Source organism: Phyllostomus hastatus, unplaced genomic scaffold, assembly GCF_019186645.2.
Source record: "Phyllostomus hastatus isolate PE091 unplaced genomic scaffold, TTU_PhHast_1.1 phas_contig_98, whole genome shotgun sequence".
NCBI lineage: Eukaryota > Metazoa > Chordata > Mammalia > Chiroptera > Phyllostomidae > Phyllostomus > Phyllostomus hastatus.
In genome coordinates this window covers 947,230-966,194 of record NW_025333999.1, presented here as the reverse complement: position 1 = coordinate 966,194, position 18,965 = coordinate 947,230, and the positions used below count along the sequence as shown (strand labels likewise).

Genomic DNA, 18,965 nt, shown 5'->3' with positions numbered 1-18,965 from the left:
GAAGTACGCCCCCCCACACACACACACATACTTGGTAATCAGAAGTGTTCAAAGTGTTCAGTGTGAAACACACAGGAGGAATTTTTTTTTTCTTTAATAGAGAGAGGGAAAGGGAAGGAGAGAGAAAGGGAGAGAAAGATCAATGTGAGAAAGAGACATCGATCAGTTGCCTTTCATATGCACCCCGACCGGAGACCAAACCTATAACCCAGGCCTGTGCCCTGACTGGGAATCAAACTGGTGACCTATCAGTTAGCAGGATGATGCCCAACCCACTGAGCCACACACCAGTCAGAGCAGGAGGAATGATTTTCCTCAGAGGGGCCCCGAAAGGAGAATGAGGGCAACTGAGACAGTGTGGCTGTGGCCCAGGAAGGTTGCTAAGACAGACTCCCAGGCAAGACAGGTGGGTTGTTGAGGGGTTGCAAGAGGACCTGGTGGAAGCATAGCTCGAGTTTGGCTGCTTCCATAGCCACTGGCAGCACCAGAAGGACCATGTGCTGAGAGAGACAGGACTGAAGGAGGAGCTGCTGGCCAGGAGATGAGGGAGGCTCAGAAAGGGGCAGCTCTAGAGGTGGCAGACTGCCTGCTACCTGCCCATCACAGAGCCAACCTCCTTGTCGGCTCCCTGGACAGCACCTTGGGATTCAGGCAGCAGGATCTGGGGGGATGCTGAGGCACAGGGGGATCCCTGGTCCTGGCTTCAAGGAAACACTCAGCTCACCACCTTACCCCAGGCCCAGCTCCCAGGAATGCTTCAACAGAACTGGAGGTTGACACACTAACATCCATCTCAGGGGCGCTGACCAGTAGTCCTGGGTGACAGGCCAAGTGTCCAGTCCCTCCCAGTCACAGTTTCGAATACAGCTGAATACAGCTGTGGTCTCTTGCCTGCTTCCACTCCTCCATGGTTCCCCAGAGCTTTTTGGAACAAGTCCAAACTCCTTATAGGGCCCATGAGCCCCTGTCAATGTCTGAAGCCTCATCACACCTCTCCATCTCCCCAGTCATGCCATGCTGGCCTTGACCACCCCCCCAGAACATGGGCAGAAAGGACTTCTCTCTGGCCTCCATGGCTCCTGGGATCCAGAGCATCCTTCTTTTCCCCTTATCCCTGTTACCTTCTCCTGGAGATCCTCCAGAACTTTCTGGACAAGCCACAATTGCAGGGTGGCTCCATATCCAACACCCTTCTTGCACAGATGCAGGGCTCTGCAAGTGTAGGGCACTCAAGGATGCTGACCTGCGTGGAGGCCTGGGGCATGCAGTCGGGCGGGGGGGGGGGGGCACCTCCCTACGTGCAGGAAGCGGCTGGTATGGGAGACTAGGCACCTAGGCCCTGACCTAGTTCATGGCCTGGGACGGTCACTTAGCTGTTCAGAGACACTGGGTACCAGGTGGCCCTGCATAGTCACCTTTCTGCCCCTAGTGTCCTCCTTGCTCTACCCTCTTGCTTCTGGAAAGTAATGAAGCAAGCAGTGGAGTCTCAAGCCCTTTAGGCTGGACAGACCTGGGTCAGAGGGACGAAGTGGAACAGGAACAAAATGCCTGGAGTTAATCTCTTCTCCAGCAGAACCTTCCATCCTCATGCATGATGAGGAAAGTTCTCTCCCTTGTGGAGGACAGGGAAGTAGAAGACAAGACGGGAAAGCAGCCACCATCAGCTCAGGGGAAGATCAACAACACAAAGGCTACATTTCCAGTCCTTGCCTCTCCAACAGGAAACCTACTACAGCCACCAAATGAGGAACTTGGGGAGCGGGGAAATAGAAACACTTATCCAAACGTGAAGTCTTCTATTAAATTGTCTCCTGCTGCCAAATAAAACATGGGCTGTTCACCTTCTAGAGGAAAAACAAGTAAAGCAGGGAGACATGGAAAAATAAAGGTGCTCTCCCCAGCCTCCCGTAGCAGCTTCCCTCTGCTTAGGGCCCCTGGGAAGCTCCTGCCTGCAGCTGCCCTATGCCAAGCACAGGTGCAGGTGCCCCAGCAGAGAATAGGGTGCCAGGCCTGTCTCCCCACACTCACAGGTGCCAGTGGGGGCCAATGGTACATGGTATACCAGTAAGAAGGTAGGGTAAGGGGCTGGAAGGAACTCAGGGGGGTCTGATCACACAGATGTAGGATACCAGGCAGAGTACAGACTGCCTCAAGTAGGTGACAGCAATCACACTAAGCCAGGACCTGGGTGATGCCGGGCTTGAGTCCTGGAAGGACACCCTGCCTACCAGAAGCACAGGCCGCACTGCCCTGGAGGCAGCAATTAAGTCTCCAAACTGTGGGCCCTGGAAGCTTCCCTCTGTCCCTGTGTGGCATGATGCCCCATGGCCAGCAGAGGTAACAGATCACTCTCCAACCATCCAGTAAGGAAGGCCAAAGACAGCAGTGGTTAAAATGATGAGTGTCAAGGTGGACCTTGGTTCAGGGCCAAACTTGACGTTCTCTGGCTATGTGACCATGGGCTTCAATGTCCTCATCTGTCAAAGGATCATCATGGGTAAGAGGACAGAACCACCGGGAGGACTGGTAGCCAGCCCCACCCCCTGCCTTCACTCCTGACCTCAGGGACCTGACTGTGAAATGGAAATGAAATGGTGATAAGCCCCTGCTGTGATGATAGCTTACTGAGATAACAGGGTAGCAGCAAGTGTACTAAGTACTTTGTGACGGGGCTGCGCAGCCATTTTGGCCATCGTTAGATCAGTACCAACTAGGGAATCCTAACCCAGTCCAGCCTTCCTCTCCAGAGGTAACCTGAAGCCAGGTGCTGTGGTGCTGTCCTCAGAAATGCTCAGAGCTGTTGCTACCATGCACTGGCCTGCGCCAAGGTATTTGAGGACTGAGAGAGTCAACCCAGACTCCCTGGGCAGGCCTTGTGCACCCTGCAGCATCTGACCATCTCTTCCCAGATCCCAACCCAGCAACCCCGTGTCTTATCCTACAGTTCTGCTTATGGATGTAGGCCACAATCCACCTAGATCAGGACTGTTCAAAGCAGCAGTGAACCTAAATACCTACATGAGTGAATGAAGGTGCAGTGCAGCCAATGAAGACAGATTTCAATCTGTAAACACTGCCATGTTAGGATAACCAAGCCACACTGTTAAGCACAGAACAGTGTAAAACAGTGTAAAATGAGAGGGGGAAAGGTGGGGCCAAGCACACTGCAAGCCTGGGCCTTGTCTACAAAGAAACACAATGAAATGACTCCAGTAGCTGCCTCTGGAAGGGAGGCGCACTTTTCACGGGCACCATCCTCCCCAGTGGGGGTCCTCGGGAGAGATTTATGCAAAAATACTTGGAAAATGGTGTGGGATGGTCACACCAGAAGACCAGGTATGGGGATAGGCCAGGATGTGGAAGAAAAAGAGGGACTCTTCGTGTTACACCCTCCAGAGCAGCTAGAGTTTTTACCCTGCGCACAAAAGACAACCAGACAAAAGGCATTTAGGACATTGCTTGTGCCCACCCCAAAGTGAGCAGGTCTAAGTGTGCCACACCCCGCTGCTAGATAGGGAAGGGCAGTGGGAACAGGCCCTGAGCCCTGTCCTCTGCAGCCTCAGGCCCTATGACCTAAGGGTCCTACTACAGCTAGAGGATGGAGCACACCAGTACCTCAGCCTCCAGCCACTGTCTTCCCCAGAGCAGGCCTGCACCCTTCCCACCCCCACTTAGTGGGTGTGATGGAGGAGGGGCAGTGAGCTGGCCAAGTCTGGGCACCCAAGGGCCACTAGAGGCTCAGGTTTCTTTAAGCCTGGGGCAGTAGGCCTGCATTCCACACAGTTGTCACCTAGGAAAGCCCCTTTCCCCCTGTGGTGGAGACCACATGGCAAGGTAGCTGTCAGAACCCTGGTTCTTGAACCAGTTGGCAGGAGGGCCCTCACCAAATCCTCAGCTTTCATGACTAGAAAAATAAAGTAATAATGCATTGCCCCATGTTGTCGTAGGACTCACACACCCTGCGCTCAGCCCAAGACCCAAGGGCACACAGCAGGTGTTATTGGCCCTCATGTCCCTAAGGACAGAGGCATATAGTAGAGAGGAGAGCTAGAGAGAATTCTGGACACAAGGCCACGCTGGTGCCCAACCAGGCTAGTGAGCTCCTCAGGGACACCTGGTTGCAGCCAAGAGAGGCACCAGCTTAACATGGTGCTTGAGCACATCTTCATTTAGGCTGGGTCTTTAGACCACATCAAAATGGCCCCTGGTGAAGGCTAACCCCCCCAGAATTTGGAGAACATGAGGTCACCTCCCTGGGAGGAGACAAGATGGATAGGGGGTGCTTCATTCTATCCGAGTTTTATTTCTTAAGGAAGGGGTGGAAACACACAGTGTTTGCTGTATACTTCACTCCTTTCAAAATATCTCACAATAATTCAACACAGCCACCTCTGCTGGCCCAAAAGTCTCATGCTGAATCCAGGGTTGGCAATTTATGGGCAACTGGAAAAGTCAAACAGTTAAATCTACTCCAAGAGGAGCTGTGTGAATACAAGAGAAGACACGTTTCCCATGAGGGCTGATCACTGCCAAAGTTACCTAGTGGCAGGGGTGACAGGCTCCCAGTTGGAGAGGCAGCCATCTGGGGAGCAACAACTCCCCCCACCCGAAGGTTTCCGGTTGGCACGTGGGGAAGGTAAGGCCCCTGTTGCCCCAGTACTACTCCTCAGGCCACAGGCCTCTCTGCTGAATTTGGGAGACTGCTAGAGCCGCTCATGGGGGTGATACCCTGAGAAACAGCACACAGGCTCACCCTGCACTGGCCCGTGGGCTGACGGGCTTGAGAAAGACCCCTGCACTAGAGACAACAAAACCCCATAAATCAGTGATGGCTTGCAGAGGTCAGAGGCCTGAGAGGGGACACTCAGCAGGGGCTCCTCTCTGGGAAAGGCCAGCTCTGCCTTCTGGAGTTTAAGGATTCGGGCCCTGCAGGCCTGATCCTGATGGGCCCCAAAAGGAGTCTAATTGTGAGGTGTGCAGAAGGGTAACCCCAAGCAAAGGAGGACCAGACAAAGAAAGGGCCTAGCTTTTCTGAAAAGAATCCTAGGGCACTGATTGGGCGGGAGCTATTACATGCAAATATCTCCCCATCCATGCTAATCAGCCGCAACCAGGCTTTGTGCGCTACAAAAGGGACAGCAGATGTGCACCAGTTCTTCCGCCCCTGAAAGCACAGGGGCTTAGCGAATAATTGTGAAGGGGTGGGGGTGAGCAAGGAAACAAACAGGCCACCCCAGCCTCTTGCTGCTCCAGAAGCTGAGCCACCAGCCTCCTTCACATGGCCTCTCCTCCCCAGCTATGACTTTGAAGCTGTGATTTATGTAATACCAAGCACCACACCTGATGTTACACAGTGCATCAGTTAGTGCTCCCAATCACCTTCCAGGGTACATTTAATTTGTTTTTAAGTGGGGAAACTGAGGCACAGAGTTATGACATGTTGGGAGTGGCTCGGCCTGGGGACCCAGCAGCTTGTGAGAGACAGCCAAACCACATACCAGCCTCCAAGGAGGAGATCTGGGCCCAGGAGGCTGTGGGGGGACTGGGCTCTGGACCCAGACAGAGCCAAACCTGGCTGGTCAACCATGACTGACAGGTGCCATCTCCCTGCCTGAGCCACCACTACAGGGAGGTGGTAGAGCCTTCCTCTTATGGCTGTGAGAGATCACTGGGGGTTCCCACCACCTGCAATACACAGCCGGAGCTGAGCAGGCAGTGTTCTGCAAGGACTGAGGCAAGCAGGAGAGGACCTTGGCAGGGAAGACACTTAGGGAGGCCTGGAAAGCCAGGTTGGCAGGAGGTGTGTCAAGACACCCAGAGCTGTGCAGGGGACTGGCTCTCTGGGCAGTTGATACACTCCATACTCTGGCTCCTGCCACTTGGAGGATAAAGCAGGAAGTTGAGCCAGTCAGGGGTCTGAGGATCGATAATGTGGCTCCTAGTAGGAAGAGGGGCTGCCCTCCAGCTGGCCAAGGGGCCTCAACATGCAGCCCAGTGTGGCTCTGGAGAGGCCAAAGCAGAAGAGGCTGGTGGACGCGGCAGGGACAGCCTCACAGGGAATGAATGATGAAAGACTGCAGCCCGGGGATGCCGCTGACTGGAGTCCCCCTACCGAGACCCTTTTGAAAAAAGGTTTTGACCACTGGCCCAGAGGTGAAACAGGATATCCTGAGGCCGCACTGCTGGTGGAAAGGCCTCTGCTAGGCCCCTGGGGCTCCGGAGGTCTGAATGGCCCCACCAGGGGCTTAGAGAACAGGATGTTTAAGTTAGGGAGGGCCACCGCCCACCCCGCCTGCCAGCCTCACCAGATGTGACTCCAGATGTGGCGAAGGCTACAGGGGACACCATAAGGGACTCGGCAACTAGACAGGAATAAGAAAAAACTGTCTTTGGGCTCCAGAAGGGTATACGGGGCCACTGCCCTGACATAGAACAATGACAAGAAGGGGCAGGTGGGTGCCTCCTCCATGCCAGGTGCTAGCTAAATCTCCTGGTATGGCCTGGACTCCTCCTCAGCAGTGCCCAAGAGGCAGCAGGGTTGGTGGAGACCACTGAGTTGTCGTTCCAGACTGCCACCCACCATCAAGTGCCTTGTTTACAAAACAGGTTAGGAGCCGTGGCTACTGTGGCTCCCCATGATGCATGCATGGTGTGGGGAAAAGAATGAGCTGGTCTCATACAACTCATGCTTCTGCTGAGCACCCTTGTGCCAACAGTGCACAGCAGATGGCACCCTTTGGGGCTCTTCTATGGTTCAGCAAGTCAATGAACGTAAAGCGCCTGGCACAGGGCCACTGGCACACGCTCTGGCTCTGTAAACATTAGCCATGGTTAGGGTCTGGAGGAACCCGTAAGCAGAGCCCGGGGTGGGGGATGAGGGGAGTCAGAGGTTAGGTTCTGTGCAGGGGCCCTCAGGGCACGAAAGAGAAGTCTAGAAGCTCCAATCTGCCTTTGCCTTCTCTCCAGCTCAAGGAAGAATTTGGAAAGTTCTCTGGAATGCCCTTCTTTGGTCTGCAAGAGGCCCCCCAATCTGTCTTTGATTATTGATTCCCATGTCCCCTGCAGGGAGTCACAGGAGCATCTCTTTTTCATTAAGGCGCTGATCCGCCAGGGTCCTTTCCTTGCCCAGAATCCCATCAGTGCCTGGTTGTCAGGCAGGTTTCTATCCATAAAACCATTCCCCTCTGACATGTAGAACACTCACAGCAAAAACGAACCCCAGCCACAGGAACACAATTAGCGGGGGAGCAAATCCACCACCGATCTAAAGGAAAAACAGCCCGGACCCGCTCTTGCCAAAGCAGTGGGTGATGAAACGCTTGAAAGAAACAGACAAAAACAGGGAATAAAAGGAGGTTCTCCCCTCTCTGTGTAAGGAGTGGGGGTGGGGAGGAGACAGAGCCCCCCTCCCTCCAACCAGTCTGGACCTGTTTTCAAGAATGTTCTGCCTGGCAGCACCTGACCAAACAAAAGCTACCCAGAGGCTGAGGGACAAATTCTAGGTCTGGTTTTGGGGGCAGTTAGGAGGGTATACATGACTGTGAAAGACACCAAACAGGACACCTAAGGCCTGGGCATCTGTGTGTTGATTAAACAAATAGGTAATCAAAAGAATAACCCACCAGAGGAAACACACAAGGGCCACGGAGTCACCATATCCAACTCCTGCATGCCTGGGCGGGGCCTGGTCTCAATTTTCTTCATATAACTTGTTTTGGGGGAACAAAGGGAGTGGGGGTGAAGGAAGTCAGGGACTCTAGATTCCTAAACAGAAAGTCAGAGCCAGGCAGTGAAACAAGCACCAGGGCAGGTGCCATGGGCTTCCTGGGCAGGTGTGAAGGTGCCCATGGCCCTGCCCTGCATTATTCCTGAGGCCCAAATCCTGAAGCTTCCCAAAACAAGTCCCCAAAATGATGATGGGAGGAGCTCCCGCCTGGGTCATTCCAACAGGGAAAGGCCACCTCTCTGTGCCCCACCCAGCTCTACCTGTCTCAGAGTTTAATGATCACCCTCACACCTGTGACACGTCACCTCTTCCAGGCCACACAGCAGGCTGAGGAGATATAATATATATCTCACTGTGTTATTCATCTCCTGTGCTGGCTGATGCCAGCCCTTGAAGCTACCTTCTGTTTTCCAGGAAGGAAACTGCCCAGACTAGGTCACTTGGCCAGGGTCACAAGGTCACATCAAGGTTAGGCTACCCAGCTTGTGCTAATCACTACCTCCAGCAGTTCTGACCGAGAAGGCTGCTGCAGTCCAAGAGGGGGAAGGGAGAATGTTCCAGCCAAAGAATGCAAAGCAGGGGAAAGACAGGGGCCCCAGAGAGCATCAGGACTTACCCAGAGACATTGCAGACCCCAGCTGCCCTGAGAGCCGGCTTGACAGCCCAGCAGACATACTGCCCCGCCCCTGAGTTCCCTCCTTCCCACCTCAATTCTCTCCCTGGCCCACAGCCTCCTGCCCCTACACATAGCTCCTCAGCTGCCATTCTCTTCACAATGAGCCCCCAGCTACTTCCCCTAGAATGAGGAATGGGGTTCCTCCTCTGCCTTCTCTCTGCTCCACAAGACTAAGAGTGTGCCAGGGGTGGAGTTCATATCTGACTTGTGCAGCAGGGCTGTGCCTATAGTCTGGGCACATATATCCATCCTTGCCAAGGTCACCTGCCACCAGCTCAGCCTCTCAGTGAGACCTCCCCACCAACAAGGAAGCTGAGATTCAGGATACTGAGGCTCACTCAGGATCACCCTGCTGGGAAAGTATGGGGAACAGAACTGGGCTATCCCAGACATAGCCACAGGGATCACCTCCCCAACACTTAGAATCAATGCTTTGCTGGGACCCACCCTCCCCCAGCATGCCCTGCTCCAGCCACACTGGCTGCCGGCTGCTTTTGGCCACAGACGGCCATGGGCTCACTCCCAGAGGTCTTCCCAGCTGCTGGGGAGCGAGCACTATTTTAAGCACTTTTACTTCTGTTAGTTCACAAGTCACAACAACCCTTCAAGGTGGATACTATCAAGATCCCCATTTCAGCCCTGGCCGTTGTGGCTCAGTTGGTTGGGTACTGTCACACAAAGTGAAAGGTCACTGGTTTAATTCCCAGTCAGAGCACATGCCTGGGGTGCGGACCTGATCCTTGGATGGGAGCGAGTGAGAGGCAACTAATCACTGTTTTTCTAGAACACTGATGTCTTTCTCTCCCCTTCTTTCTCCTTCCCTTTTCCTCTAAAAATAAATAAATAAAATCTTTTTTTAAAAATTAAAAGACCCTCATTTTACAGCAAAGAAAACTGGGGTACAGAAAGGGAATGCAGATAATGAGGTGTGGGGTCAGAACTCATAGGCCCCACCTGTTCTCTTCCTGGCAGCTTTAACGTTCCATCCTGAGCAGGGCCCCCCAACCCCGCCCCCCAACCCCTCTCTCCTGAACAAGCCCCTCCTCCAGCATTCCTGAGCCTCAGCTCCTGTTATTTTTCTCCCAGGCACCGGCCATTAGGAGCACTAGCATGTTCCAGGTGATTGCTGACTGTCACACAACACTGCCAGACTCAGAAATGTGGGACCATGTGCTTATCTTAGGTTACTGTCTCCCCAGCTCCAAAAACAGTAACTGGCACACAGCAGATGCTCAGTAAAATTTTGTCACTTCAAATTACATGCATGGTAACTACCACAATAAACAGACAGCAAGACCACTCTCCATACATGTTTCTGGTTGAAGGAATGAAAGGTCTGGTCTCCCCATCTTCAAAGAACTGTTGGTGGGCCCTGTCTTCCTGGGTGAGTTTGGTTCCCCTGCCACTCTCAGGCCCCACCCCACCGGCCAACTGGCTGGGTTCCTGCCCCCACTCCAGCCCTCCAAGAGGGCTGTCCTCCAAATCAGAAATCTGGTCACCTCTTTTGGCTCTTGCTCTGACCTCTGGGCAGCAGCTGACACTGCTAACCTCTCCATCCTGCCCGTTCAAAGCTGCTCCCCCAGGCCCAACAGACATAGCCCCCACCTTGAGCCTCTCCCACTTAATATCCCATCCCTTTACGAGCCAGGGGCATCACTTCACTTCCCAATCTGGTACTGACCCCCCAGTTACCACCAGCTTTTCTCTGGTCACAGATCTCTCGGAGGGAGATCATCAGAAGGGGAGTCTCTCCATCCCACCAAAAGCACAGAGAACCGATAGTAACACTAAGGCCACAGTTTACCAGATGCATATGGAGTGAAGCATTTTACAGGTGTTCCCTCCAGAGAGGTGCCACTGTCACACCTTTTCTACATTCAAGGAGACGCACCCGAGGTCACAGCCACTGACTCTTGTCCCTCTATCCTTAAGCAAAAGTGCATACAATTTCAGGGAATCATGGGACCCTCCCCACCACAGGGGCCATCCACAGACTTCAAGTAAAGAGCCCTTGCTCTGAGAGGCCTCCACTCTCCACCGAGAGCAGCCAAGTCTGGCCCTCCATGCCACCCTCTCTCTGGGATGGGCATCTTGACAGATGTCCTAACAAACTTAACTCACCACCTCCCTGGGTAGCAGGCAGACCCCAGACACAGAGCAGACTCCCTGAGAAAGGAAACACACCCGTAGTAAGGGTTCCTGAGCCTCCTCCATTCTACTAAATCTGCCCTGGTCCAAAGCCTGGCACCTAAGAATCATCATGAGTTCATTCCATACTCCTCCTTCCACTGAAGGGCTTGCACCATATCCAGACCCCTGTGTACAATGCATGCTTGCTTCCTTGCTTGCCAGGTGACATGCATGGTGCCGTGTACTTTCCTCCTGTGATCTCACATATAGAACCCAACAACCCCAACAGCAGCTACAGTGCCAGGCCCTTAGCCCCTTGTCTGAAACACGTGGGCCCAGTAGGTTACAGATAACAGGCAGACTTCAGGAATATTGCAGGTTTGGTTCCAGATCACTGTAATAAGAGAGTATTGCAATCAAGCAAGTTGTAATCTTTTGCTGGCTGGGGGGTCCTGCCTTCAATTTGTAAGAAAAGTAACATGTGCCCTTGGCCAGGTGGCTCAGTTGGTTGGAGCATCACCCCTATATGCCAAGGTTGGGGTTCAATTCCCAGTCAGGGCACATGAATGGATGAGTAACTGGGACAACGAATTGATGTTCCTCTCTTCACAAGATTAACGAAAAAACACAGGAAAAAACTGCAACCCCTGTGAAGTACAATTAAATGTGGTGTACAAACTTCTCAGTTTTATAAAGGTAACAAGATACAAATGACATAGATTGTCCCAGGCAGAGTATGAACAACACCTATAAACAAGCATGTTTTATAGGGAAATATGTGATTAGTCACACTAAATTGGATATGCAGAGATAATAAAGAGCCCAGGTGGCAGAATTCAGGTCTGATTAGATTTTGCTGTCAAAAGAATGGCAGATTAGGTTTTCAGAGGTCCTGAATTCCCAAATTGCCGGGGAAGGGCTGTGGGCCTGAACAGGTTGCACGTGGAGGTGAGGAAGGTGAGAGCTGGGAGGCGGGCAGTGGACAGGGCCTGGGACTGGCTGCCAGGCCAGGTTAGGACAGGGTGTAACAACCTTCACCTGCACAGGGACCAAACTCAGCCACCTAGAAGGAGGGTCTGGGGGCCAAAAAGAGGTCTCAGGCTAAGGGAAAGAGATGTTTTCCCACAGCCAATGGAGACCTGGGTTCAGATGAATGCTTGCTTCTCTATTTTAAGAAACAAACCACTGCAAGTGAAAGGACAGATGGCTACTGGCTCGAGGCCTGTGCTGGGGTGGCAGCAGGCAGGGAGGAGACTCTAGCCAACTGGGGTGGGCATGCCCCTTCTGAAGGTGGCACTGCTATCTACCTGGTCTCAGGGTATGTATGCCTGGGACTGCCAAGCTTTCTGATTTTTCAGAAGTACAAAGTCAGATTTTGATGTGAAGACACCCAATTAAAAATCTGGATGTCTACTTTTATTTTAACCTCACAACCAAGCAAACCCTGTGGGTAAGTCACTGACAACCCCTGACCAAGAGTCATGACCTCTGCCACCTTGTCCCCAGTACCCTCAGCAAAATTCACCTTTTGTTCTTTAACGTAACTTCTGGACCTCTGACATGCTTCTTGGGGCAGGCTATTCGGTGACATTCCTGTTCGGTTCCTTAGTCTGGAAGCTTCCACAGGCTTCCTTCTCCCTGCTCCCATCTATACCAAAATCTGTTAGCAGAGTAATCTTCAGAAATACCATTTTTATCACGTTAGTTCCCTGTGAAAAACAGTACACGGCTCCTGAACACATATAGGCAAAGGCCATCACTTAGAAAGCATGACTTGGGCACAACTTTGTTACCTCCCCATTAGTGCCTCCATTCCTCAGAGCGGCCCCTTTGTTCTGCTAGAGAGTGCTGTCCACAACCCCCATCCACTTGAGCCTCTCCAAGTCCTCCCCAACGCTCTGGCTATATCCACATCGTACCCCTGTGGCCAAGGCAACTGTCTCTCAGTGTTTGCTCTACCTTTCCTAAGACTACATTTCCCATCCTCCCTTGCAGATAGTGGTGGTTGTGTGGCTACATTCTAGCCAATGGGATGAAAGCAGAAATCCCCTTAGCCAGCTTCTGGGAATCTCTCTCCCTCCCTCTTTTTAAACTTAAATTAATGATGGGGCGGTGGGGGGCGGGGGGGGGGCGAGGAGATATCACGAGATCTCTGTGGAAACCTCCCTTAACAGACACCTGGATCAGACCCTTGGCATCCTTGGTGCCTTCTTTATCCTGCTGCCTAGAAGCCAGGGTGTAATGGCTAGATTCCAGCTACTATGTGGATTGCGATGACAAGATCTCACTCCAGGAAGGACCTGGGTCCGAGGAGTTCCTCAAGAGAGGCTCCAAACCAAACCCTGGTCTGCCAGTCTCCACACTTCAGCATGAAGGGAACAGTAAATAAAATGCCATCCTGTTTGAGCCACTGGTACTTGGGGTCTGTGTTACACACAAACAAGGTGAGTCCTGATCACCCTTCTCCACTGAACCACTCTGCATTAAGACAGTGGGTCCAAGAGCCCTTATCTCCAAAGCCAGCTCTGCTACCTGCTAGGCATGTCACTTGGTCGAGGCTTTTCACCTGTGTTCCACCAACACAATGGGAATGGTGTCCTTGACCTCACAGGACTGTGTTAAAGACCAGTGGTAACACAAGCAAGGGCCATACCTGTCAGGCCAACTGGCCCACACAGTCCAGAAAGTATACTCTGGGCAATCAGAACACTTCATAATCAAAACAGACATATCCAACGAAAGGCTTTTCTGTTTCTTTTAAAGTTGTGGCAGATCTGGAATCCCAGCTGAGTCCAAGTTCCCACAGCACCCCCGCCTCCTGCCAGCTTCATTCATTTATTACAGGGGTCCACAAGCTTTTCTGTCACAGGCCAGAAAATAAATATTTTAGGTTTTTCACAACATGATGGTCTTGGCTGAATATTCTTCTTTGGTTTTTTTTTTTTTTTTAATCAAGCTTTCAAAAATGTACAAACCTCCTCTAGTTCTCACTGCATAAAAATAGGCTGTGGGCCCAACCTGGCCCACAAGCCACAGTTTGCCCACAGGCCCTAATTTATACCATTATCCTTTCCCTGGCTGCCCCCAAGGTCAAACACTTGAGTCTGTCAATACAGGTTTATATTTATGCAGAATTTGGTACACAGTAAATGCTCAAGAAAGAACAGCAGCCAATAGCAACTTGCAGGCACCAGTAAAATGTGAATGCCCCTTCCAGTGTTACTTTCTTAACTGTCACCGCAGCCTGACACTGAATATTTCTGAAGACTGGACGCGTATGACAAACTCTTCTGTGCCCTCTCCCCCTTCCCCAGCTATGGGGGGAGGTGGTATCAGGAGTATCACTGAAGGAAGTCCCAAGGTGTGTTTGAACAGAGGGTTTTTCTCTGGGGTTTCCACACCTGGCATGGCCCCCACAAACTGAAATTTAGCCCTTGTATGAGCCAGTCCTGCTACATACCTCTTCCTGGCCAAAGAGGCGGGGAGAACTCAGACAGCCAGTCAAAGTGACTCGTGCTGACCAAGAAAGAAAAGTGACACAGTCATCTCCAGAAAAACTGCCATGGGGCTGAGGAACTGAGAATCTGTTCAGCCCTCCATCCCACCATGGGCTTCCCCGAGGAGCTGTCTCCTTCCAAGGGCAGGGCAGCCTGTATCCAAGAACTCCAGAGACTGTGCCAAAGCCTCCTCAAGCCCAGGAAGGCTACACCTCTGCCCAGGGAAAATGGCCTGGTTTTGGTAGCTGCCATTTAGCCAGTGCCATGGATACAGGCCAGGGTGACTTCAAGTGGCAAGAAGGAAGGGCGACTGGGACAGGGCCCTGTGCAGCTGTCATCATTCCTGCATGGAGGGTACAGACATCAAGAAACAGAGGTGTCTGTCCTACTACCCACACCCAGCCCCCAGACCTGCCACCTCGGGAAGAGCTTACAGGCCAGGGGTCCCCCTCCCATCTGCAGAAAGTGTGAGACATCTGGATAGCCCTGCAGCACAAAGGGATCCCTTCCAGGGAACCCAGTCCTTCACTACTCTACACTAATAACATCACAGTCAATAAAATCTATAGAAGTATTATTGACTGAGAAGTATTATAGAAGTATTACTGCTAGACACCCTGCGCTACACCTCCACAGTCCATTTTACCCACATTCCCAGGCTCCAAGTGGCAGCATTCCCAGTGTGGATGAGGAAACCGAAGGTGTGCGCAGATGAGTGTTGCTTCAAGTAAGGAAACAGGCTCAGGGAGGTGAAATGGCTTGTGCAGGACCACATCAGTCAGACCCCACATTCAGAACCCTCAACAGCATCCAAAGATACCTCCCACTCAAATCCCACATGTGAGGCATTGGGAGATTCATGCAGGTTTCCTGGCCAACCCCTCTGTCCCCACCCAAACACAGATTCAAATCCTGGGGGTAATCTATAAGCAGGAACAGCTCACAGGACCCCACCTCATTGAGCAAAACTGGGATCCTGACACTTTCTCACCTGGACAAAGCATTCAGGTCCCAGAAGGATGCAGGTGGGCAAATGCTGAGACCAGAGAAGGAAGTTCATCCCAAGAGAAGACCTAAGGGTCCCAGCAACCTGGTTCACCCCCAAATCCCATCCCCCACCACCCACCCAGCTGCCACATGCTTGCACATCCCCTCAGTGGCTGCACCATCTCTGACTTTTTCCAGGCGACTGTCAGCCAGCACTCCACACCCAGCAGGCCTGCTCTCAGATGCAGAAACAGCATGCAGCCCACACCCCAGCCCTGGGACTTTGCACTCTCTGACACCCTTCACAGCAATCTGTTCCTGTGTACCCACACTCTCCAGGCCTGCTAAGGAGCCAGTGCTGCCTCACCCTAAGCAGTAACCCAGCCAACCTGGAAGCTATCACTAGGCAGTAACAGCAGCAGGTGCTACCTCCAAAGAACTATTCATTCACTGAGCAAACACACTGGCTACACAGTCCTATCACCACCCCCATTCTACCACCAAGGAAACTGAGTCACAAATACACATAGGTATTGGCAGGGCACCAGCCTAGCCTACATAGTGGACCAAAAAAATAAATAAGCATCCAACCCCTAACTCCCAGAGCCTATGAAGATGACCTTATTTATGAAAAGGGTCTTTGCAGATGTAATTGAAGATCTTGAGATAAGTTCATCTTGGGTTTAGGGTAGGCTCTAAATCCAAAGATGAGCGTCCTTACAGATAAAGACACAGAGACAGGGAGAGACTGTGTGAAGACTGAGGCACAGAATGGACTTCTTTCTATAAGCCAAGCAACACCTGGAGCCACAGAAGCTAGAAGAAGCAAGAAAGGAGCCTCCAGAGGGAATGTGTTTTTTATTTCAGAATTTGGGCCAGGAACTATCTAAGAACACATTCTTGTTGTTTTAAGTCACCAAGTTTGTTATGGCAGCCCTGAGAAACTAACACAAGCTGGTTCAGCTGACTCCAGAACCCTTGCTCTCAACCCCACAACACTATTATATGAACGTCAAGAGAAAAAAAACTTTTCACTGGTAAGACTGTATCATCCCAGACTAAGGATCTCAGTTTGAGAAACATGGACTTTCTCCCCTTTACAAATGATACTTTAGTTATGAATTACCTTGAAAAGAGAAATGTAGCCCTGGCTGGTGTGGCTCAGTTGATTGAGTGCCAGCCTGAAAACTGAAGGATCAGTGCACAGGTTCCATTCCCAGCTAGGGCACTTGCCTGGGCTGTGTGTGGGCCAGGTCCCCAGTTGGGGGCATTCAAGAGGCAACCAATCTATGTTTCTCTCACACATCCATATTTCTCTCCCTCTCTTTCTCCCTTCCTCCCACTCTCTCTAAAAAGAAATAAAAACTTTTTTTAAAAAAAGAGAAGTGTTAAGCCCTGGCTGGCGTAGCTCTGTGGATTGAGCGTGGGCTGTGAACCAAAGCATTGCAGGTTTGATTCCCAGTCAGGACACATTCCTGGGTTGCAGGCCACAGCCCCCAGCAACCGGACATTGATGTTTCTCCCTCTCTCTCTCTCTCTCTCTCTCTCTCTCTCTCTCTCTCTCTCTCTCTCTCTCTCTCCCTCCCTTCCCTCTCTAAAAATAAATAAATAAAATCTTTAAAAAAGAGAGAGAGAAGTGTTATCTTCACAGCTCATTACAATTCAAGATTATCAACAAAAACACAAGAGTAAAATTTCTCCTGAACAAACATGCTAATAGGGGAAACTTCGTATGGAGTATATGGGAAATCCCTGTATTATCTTCCTAATAATCCTACAAACCTCAAACTGTTTTAAAATCAAAAGAAGTTTATTTACAAAAGAAAAACCAACTCTCCTGGAACTCTTTTGTGGGTCAGCCTTTGAGACCCTAGTTCGAAAAACTCCACCCTACATTACTCTGTTCCCTACTGATGCCTACACAATTAATGGCCTCGTTTAAGATCTGGGGGATCCTACGAGAGTAAGATGGATCTTAAGTGTCTGTCCTGAGCTCTGATGCCCACCTAGGGTACCCTTCTCCTCCTCATCTGGTCCAAGACCTAGCTCTACCCCAGCAAAGGCAGGTGGGACACCTGGGAAATAGACAGAGCTCTATGGAGTTTGGATTTTCCAAGTCAAGGCACAGGGAGAACCCTGTATGAATTAACTTCTTTCTCTTCACTCCCCATACCCAAAGTGACAAAAAATGCACATTGGCCAAAACCAGTAAGAGACTTCTGAATGGCTCCCCCGGAGAAACCGTGAGAGACAAAGCTGAATGAAACAGAATAGCAACATTTGAAGGGGGAATCAAGAACAGGAGAGAAGAGATTAAGAGTAACAGAAAGAAAAAAGATGAACTACAAAGACTCGAGGTCTTTGGCAAACACATTTGTGATTCTTTTTTTCCCACTGAAATGTCAGTTTTGAAACTAGCTTCTGAAAACGCACCCAGCTTCTCACATCCCCTAAAAGGTCAGAGGCATGTGGCCCAGGAGAAAGCTGTATTACCTCTTTGGAACCAGGCATCAAGAAGGTGCCCTGCCCATCCGCGTTATCACCAGGGGCTCGCACCACCCTCACGGGGTCCCCCCACTGTCCTAATTTACGAGTTTCCCCCCTGGAGAGGGGAATCCCAACACCAAGCCTTCTAGATGGGTGGAATCCGTCCTCCAAGCCGCCCCATACTGAGCACTTTCTAACTGTCCTTAGCAGTCCAGGGGGTCCCCTGAGATGGCCAGAGGCTGCCCACATTCATTCTGCCCCCACCCGCGTCAGGGCGGCCACACCCGACTTCGAGACTCCCCACCTCTTCCACACCCCAGACCCCCTTCGCTCCCACCCAGCCCCCACACCCCCAACGTCCTCCGAATTTACCTTCCACTCTCGGCCCCCCACTTCCTGCCCACCCCCTCCCAATCTCCTAGCCCTCAATCCCCCATTTCCCGCTCTCCTCCGTACACAGGGCACCTCACCTCTGACCGCCACGCACGCCCTCTTCTCTGTCTCTGTCTCTTGATACCGTTCCTCCACAGTCCTCACTCGGGGCTACCCACAGCCTACTACCTCGGTTCGGCCGCACGTACCCTAAACCAGGCCCCCAAGGCTTGGGGCCCCTAACCCTCGGGACGCCAAGCCCCTCACCCACCACTGCCACCGCGTCCCTCCCGCCTCTGGCCACCCGCCTGGCCCGCCTCGTGCGCAGTCCCCGCGCACCGACCGGCCGTCGGCCCGGACCCGCGACCCCGCACTCACGGCTGTAGAGGGCGATGCCTGCCGCGTCCGGGCCGGCGCGCACCTCGAGGCGCAGAGCCTGCTGCTCCGCGTGCCGCTGGATCTCGCCGTTCGCATCGCCAATGGTGAGGAGGCGGGCGCCGGAGAACACCGACACGGCCGCGCAGGGCCCCGCGACGCCCGGGCCCGCCACCCCCACAACGCCCGCGCCCGGCCCAGCCGCCGCCGCCGCTGCCATCTTAGATCCGGCTCCAGGCCCCACCACAGCCGCCGCCGCCGCCCGGGCCCAGGACGCCGCCGCTACCGCTGCCGCTGCCGCCGCCGCGCAGGCCGAGACCGAGGCCGAGCCGGGCAGCGCCGCCTGCGGGCCACGCGCCGCCTCGCTGCCACTGCTGACGGCCCGGACCCGTGGCGCAGCGCCCCCTGCCGGCGGCCCTAGGCGCGGGGAGGGAGCACGCCGAGCACCGGACAATCCGGGAGTAGGGGTAGGCCACGCCCCGGTCCCGCCCAGTGCGAACGGTCGCGGCTTTGTGAGGTGATCGGTGGCCCAGGAACGGCGAGGGGGTGGGGAGTGTGCGTCAAGGGGCGGTGTTCGGCCCCGCGGACACGCCCCTAAGCCTGAGTTCCTCCCCCAGCCGGGCACGGCGGAACGGCCGCACTTTCTAAGGCGGTGCGTGTTATGCTGCCCGAAGGGGACGGGATAGGAGAGCGTTAGTGGGTGGTGCTAGGCTGC

At 52.8% G+C, this 18,965-nt stretch overlaps 1 protein-coding gene across 2 annotated transcripts in view; it reads right to left on the bottom strand.

The window, feature by feature from the left end:
- CARM1 (coactivator associated arginine methyltransferase 1) overlaps positions 1-18,659 on the bottom strand; it is a 43,111-nt gene extending 24,452 nt beyond the window's left edge. Inside the window, exon 1 of one of the 2 annotated variants that reach the window (XM_045852965.1) lies at positions 18,254-18,659. In XM_045852965.1, coding sequence (XP_045708921.1) covers positions 18,254-18,470 — 217 coding nt within the window. In that variant the 5' untranslated portion in view covers positions 18,471-18,659. The remainder of the gene's footprint in view (positions 1-18,253) is intronic. The other variant, XM_045852964.1, reaches the window with a different exon arrangement.
- Between the last annotated feature and the right edge of the window lie 306 nt (positions 18,660-18,965).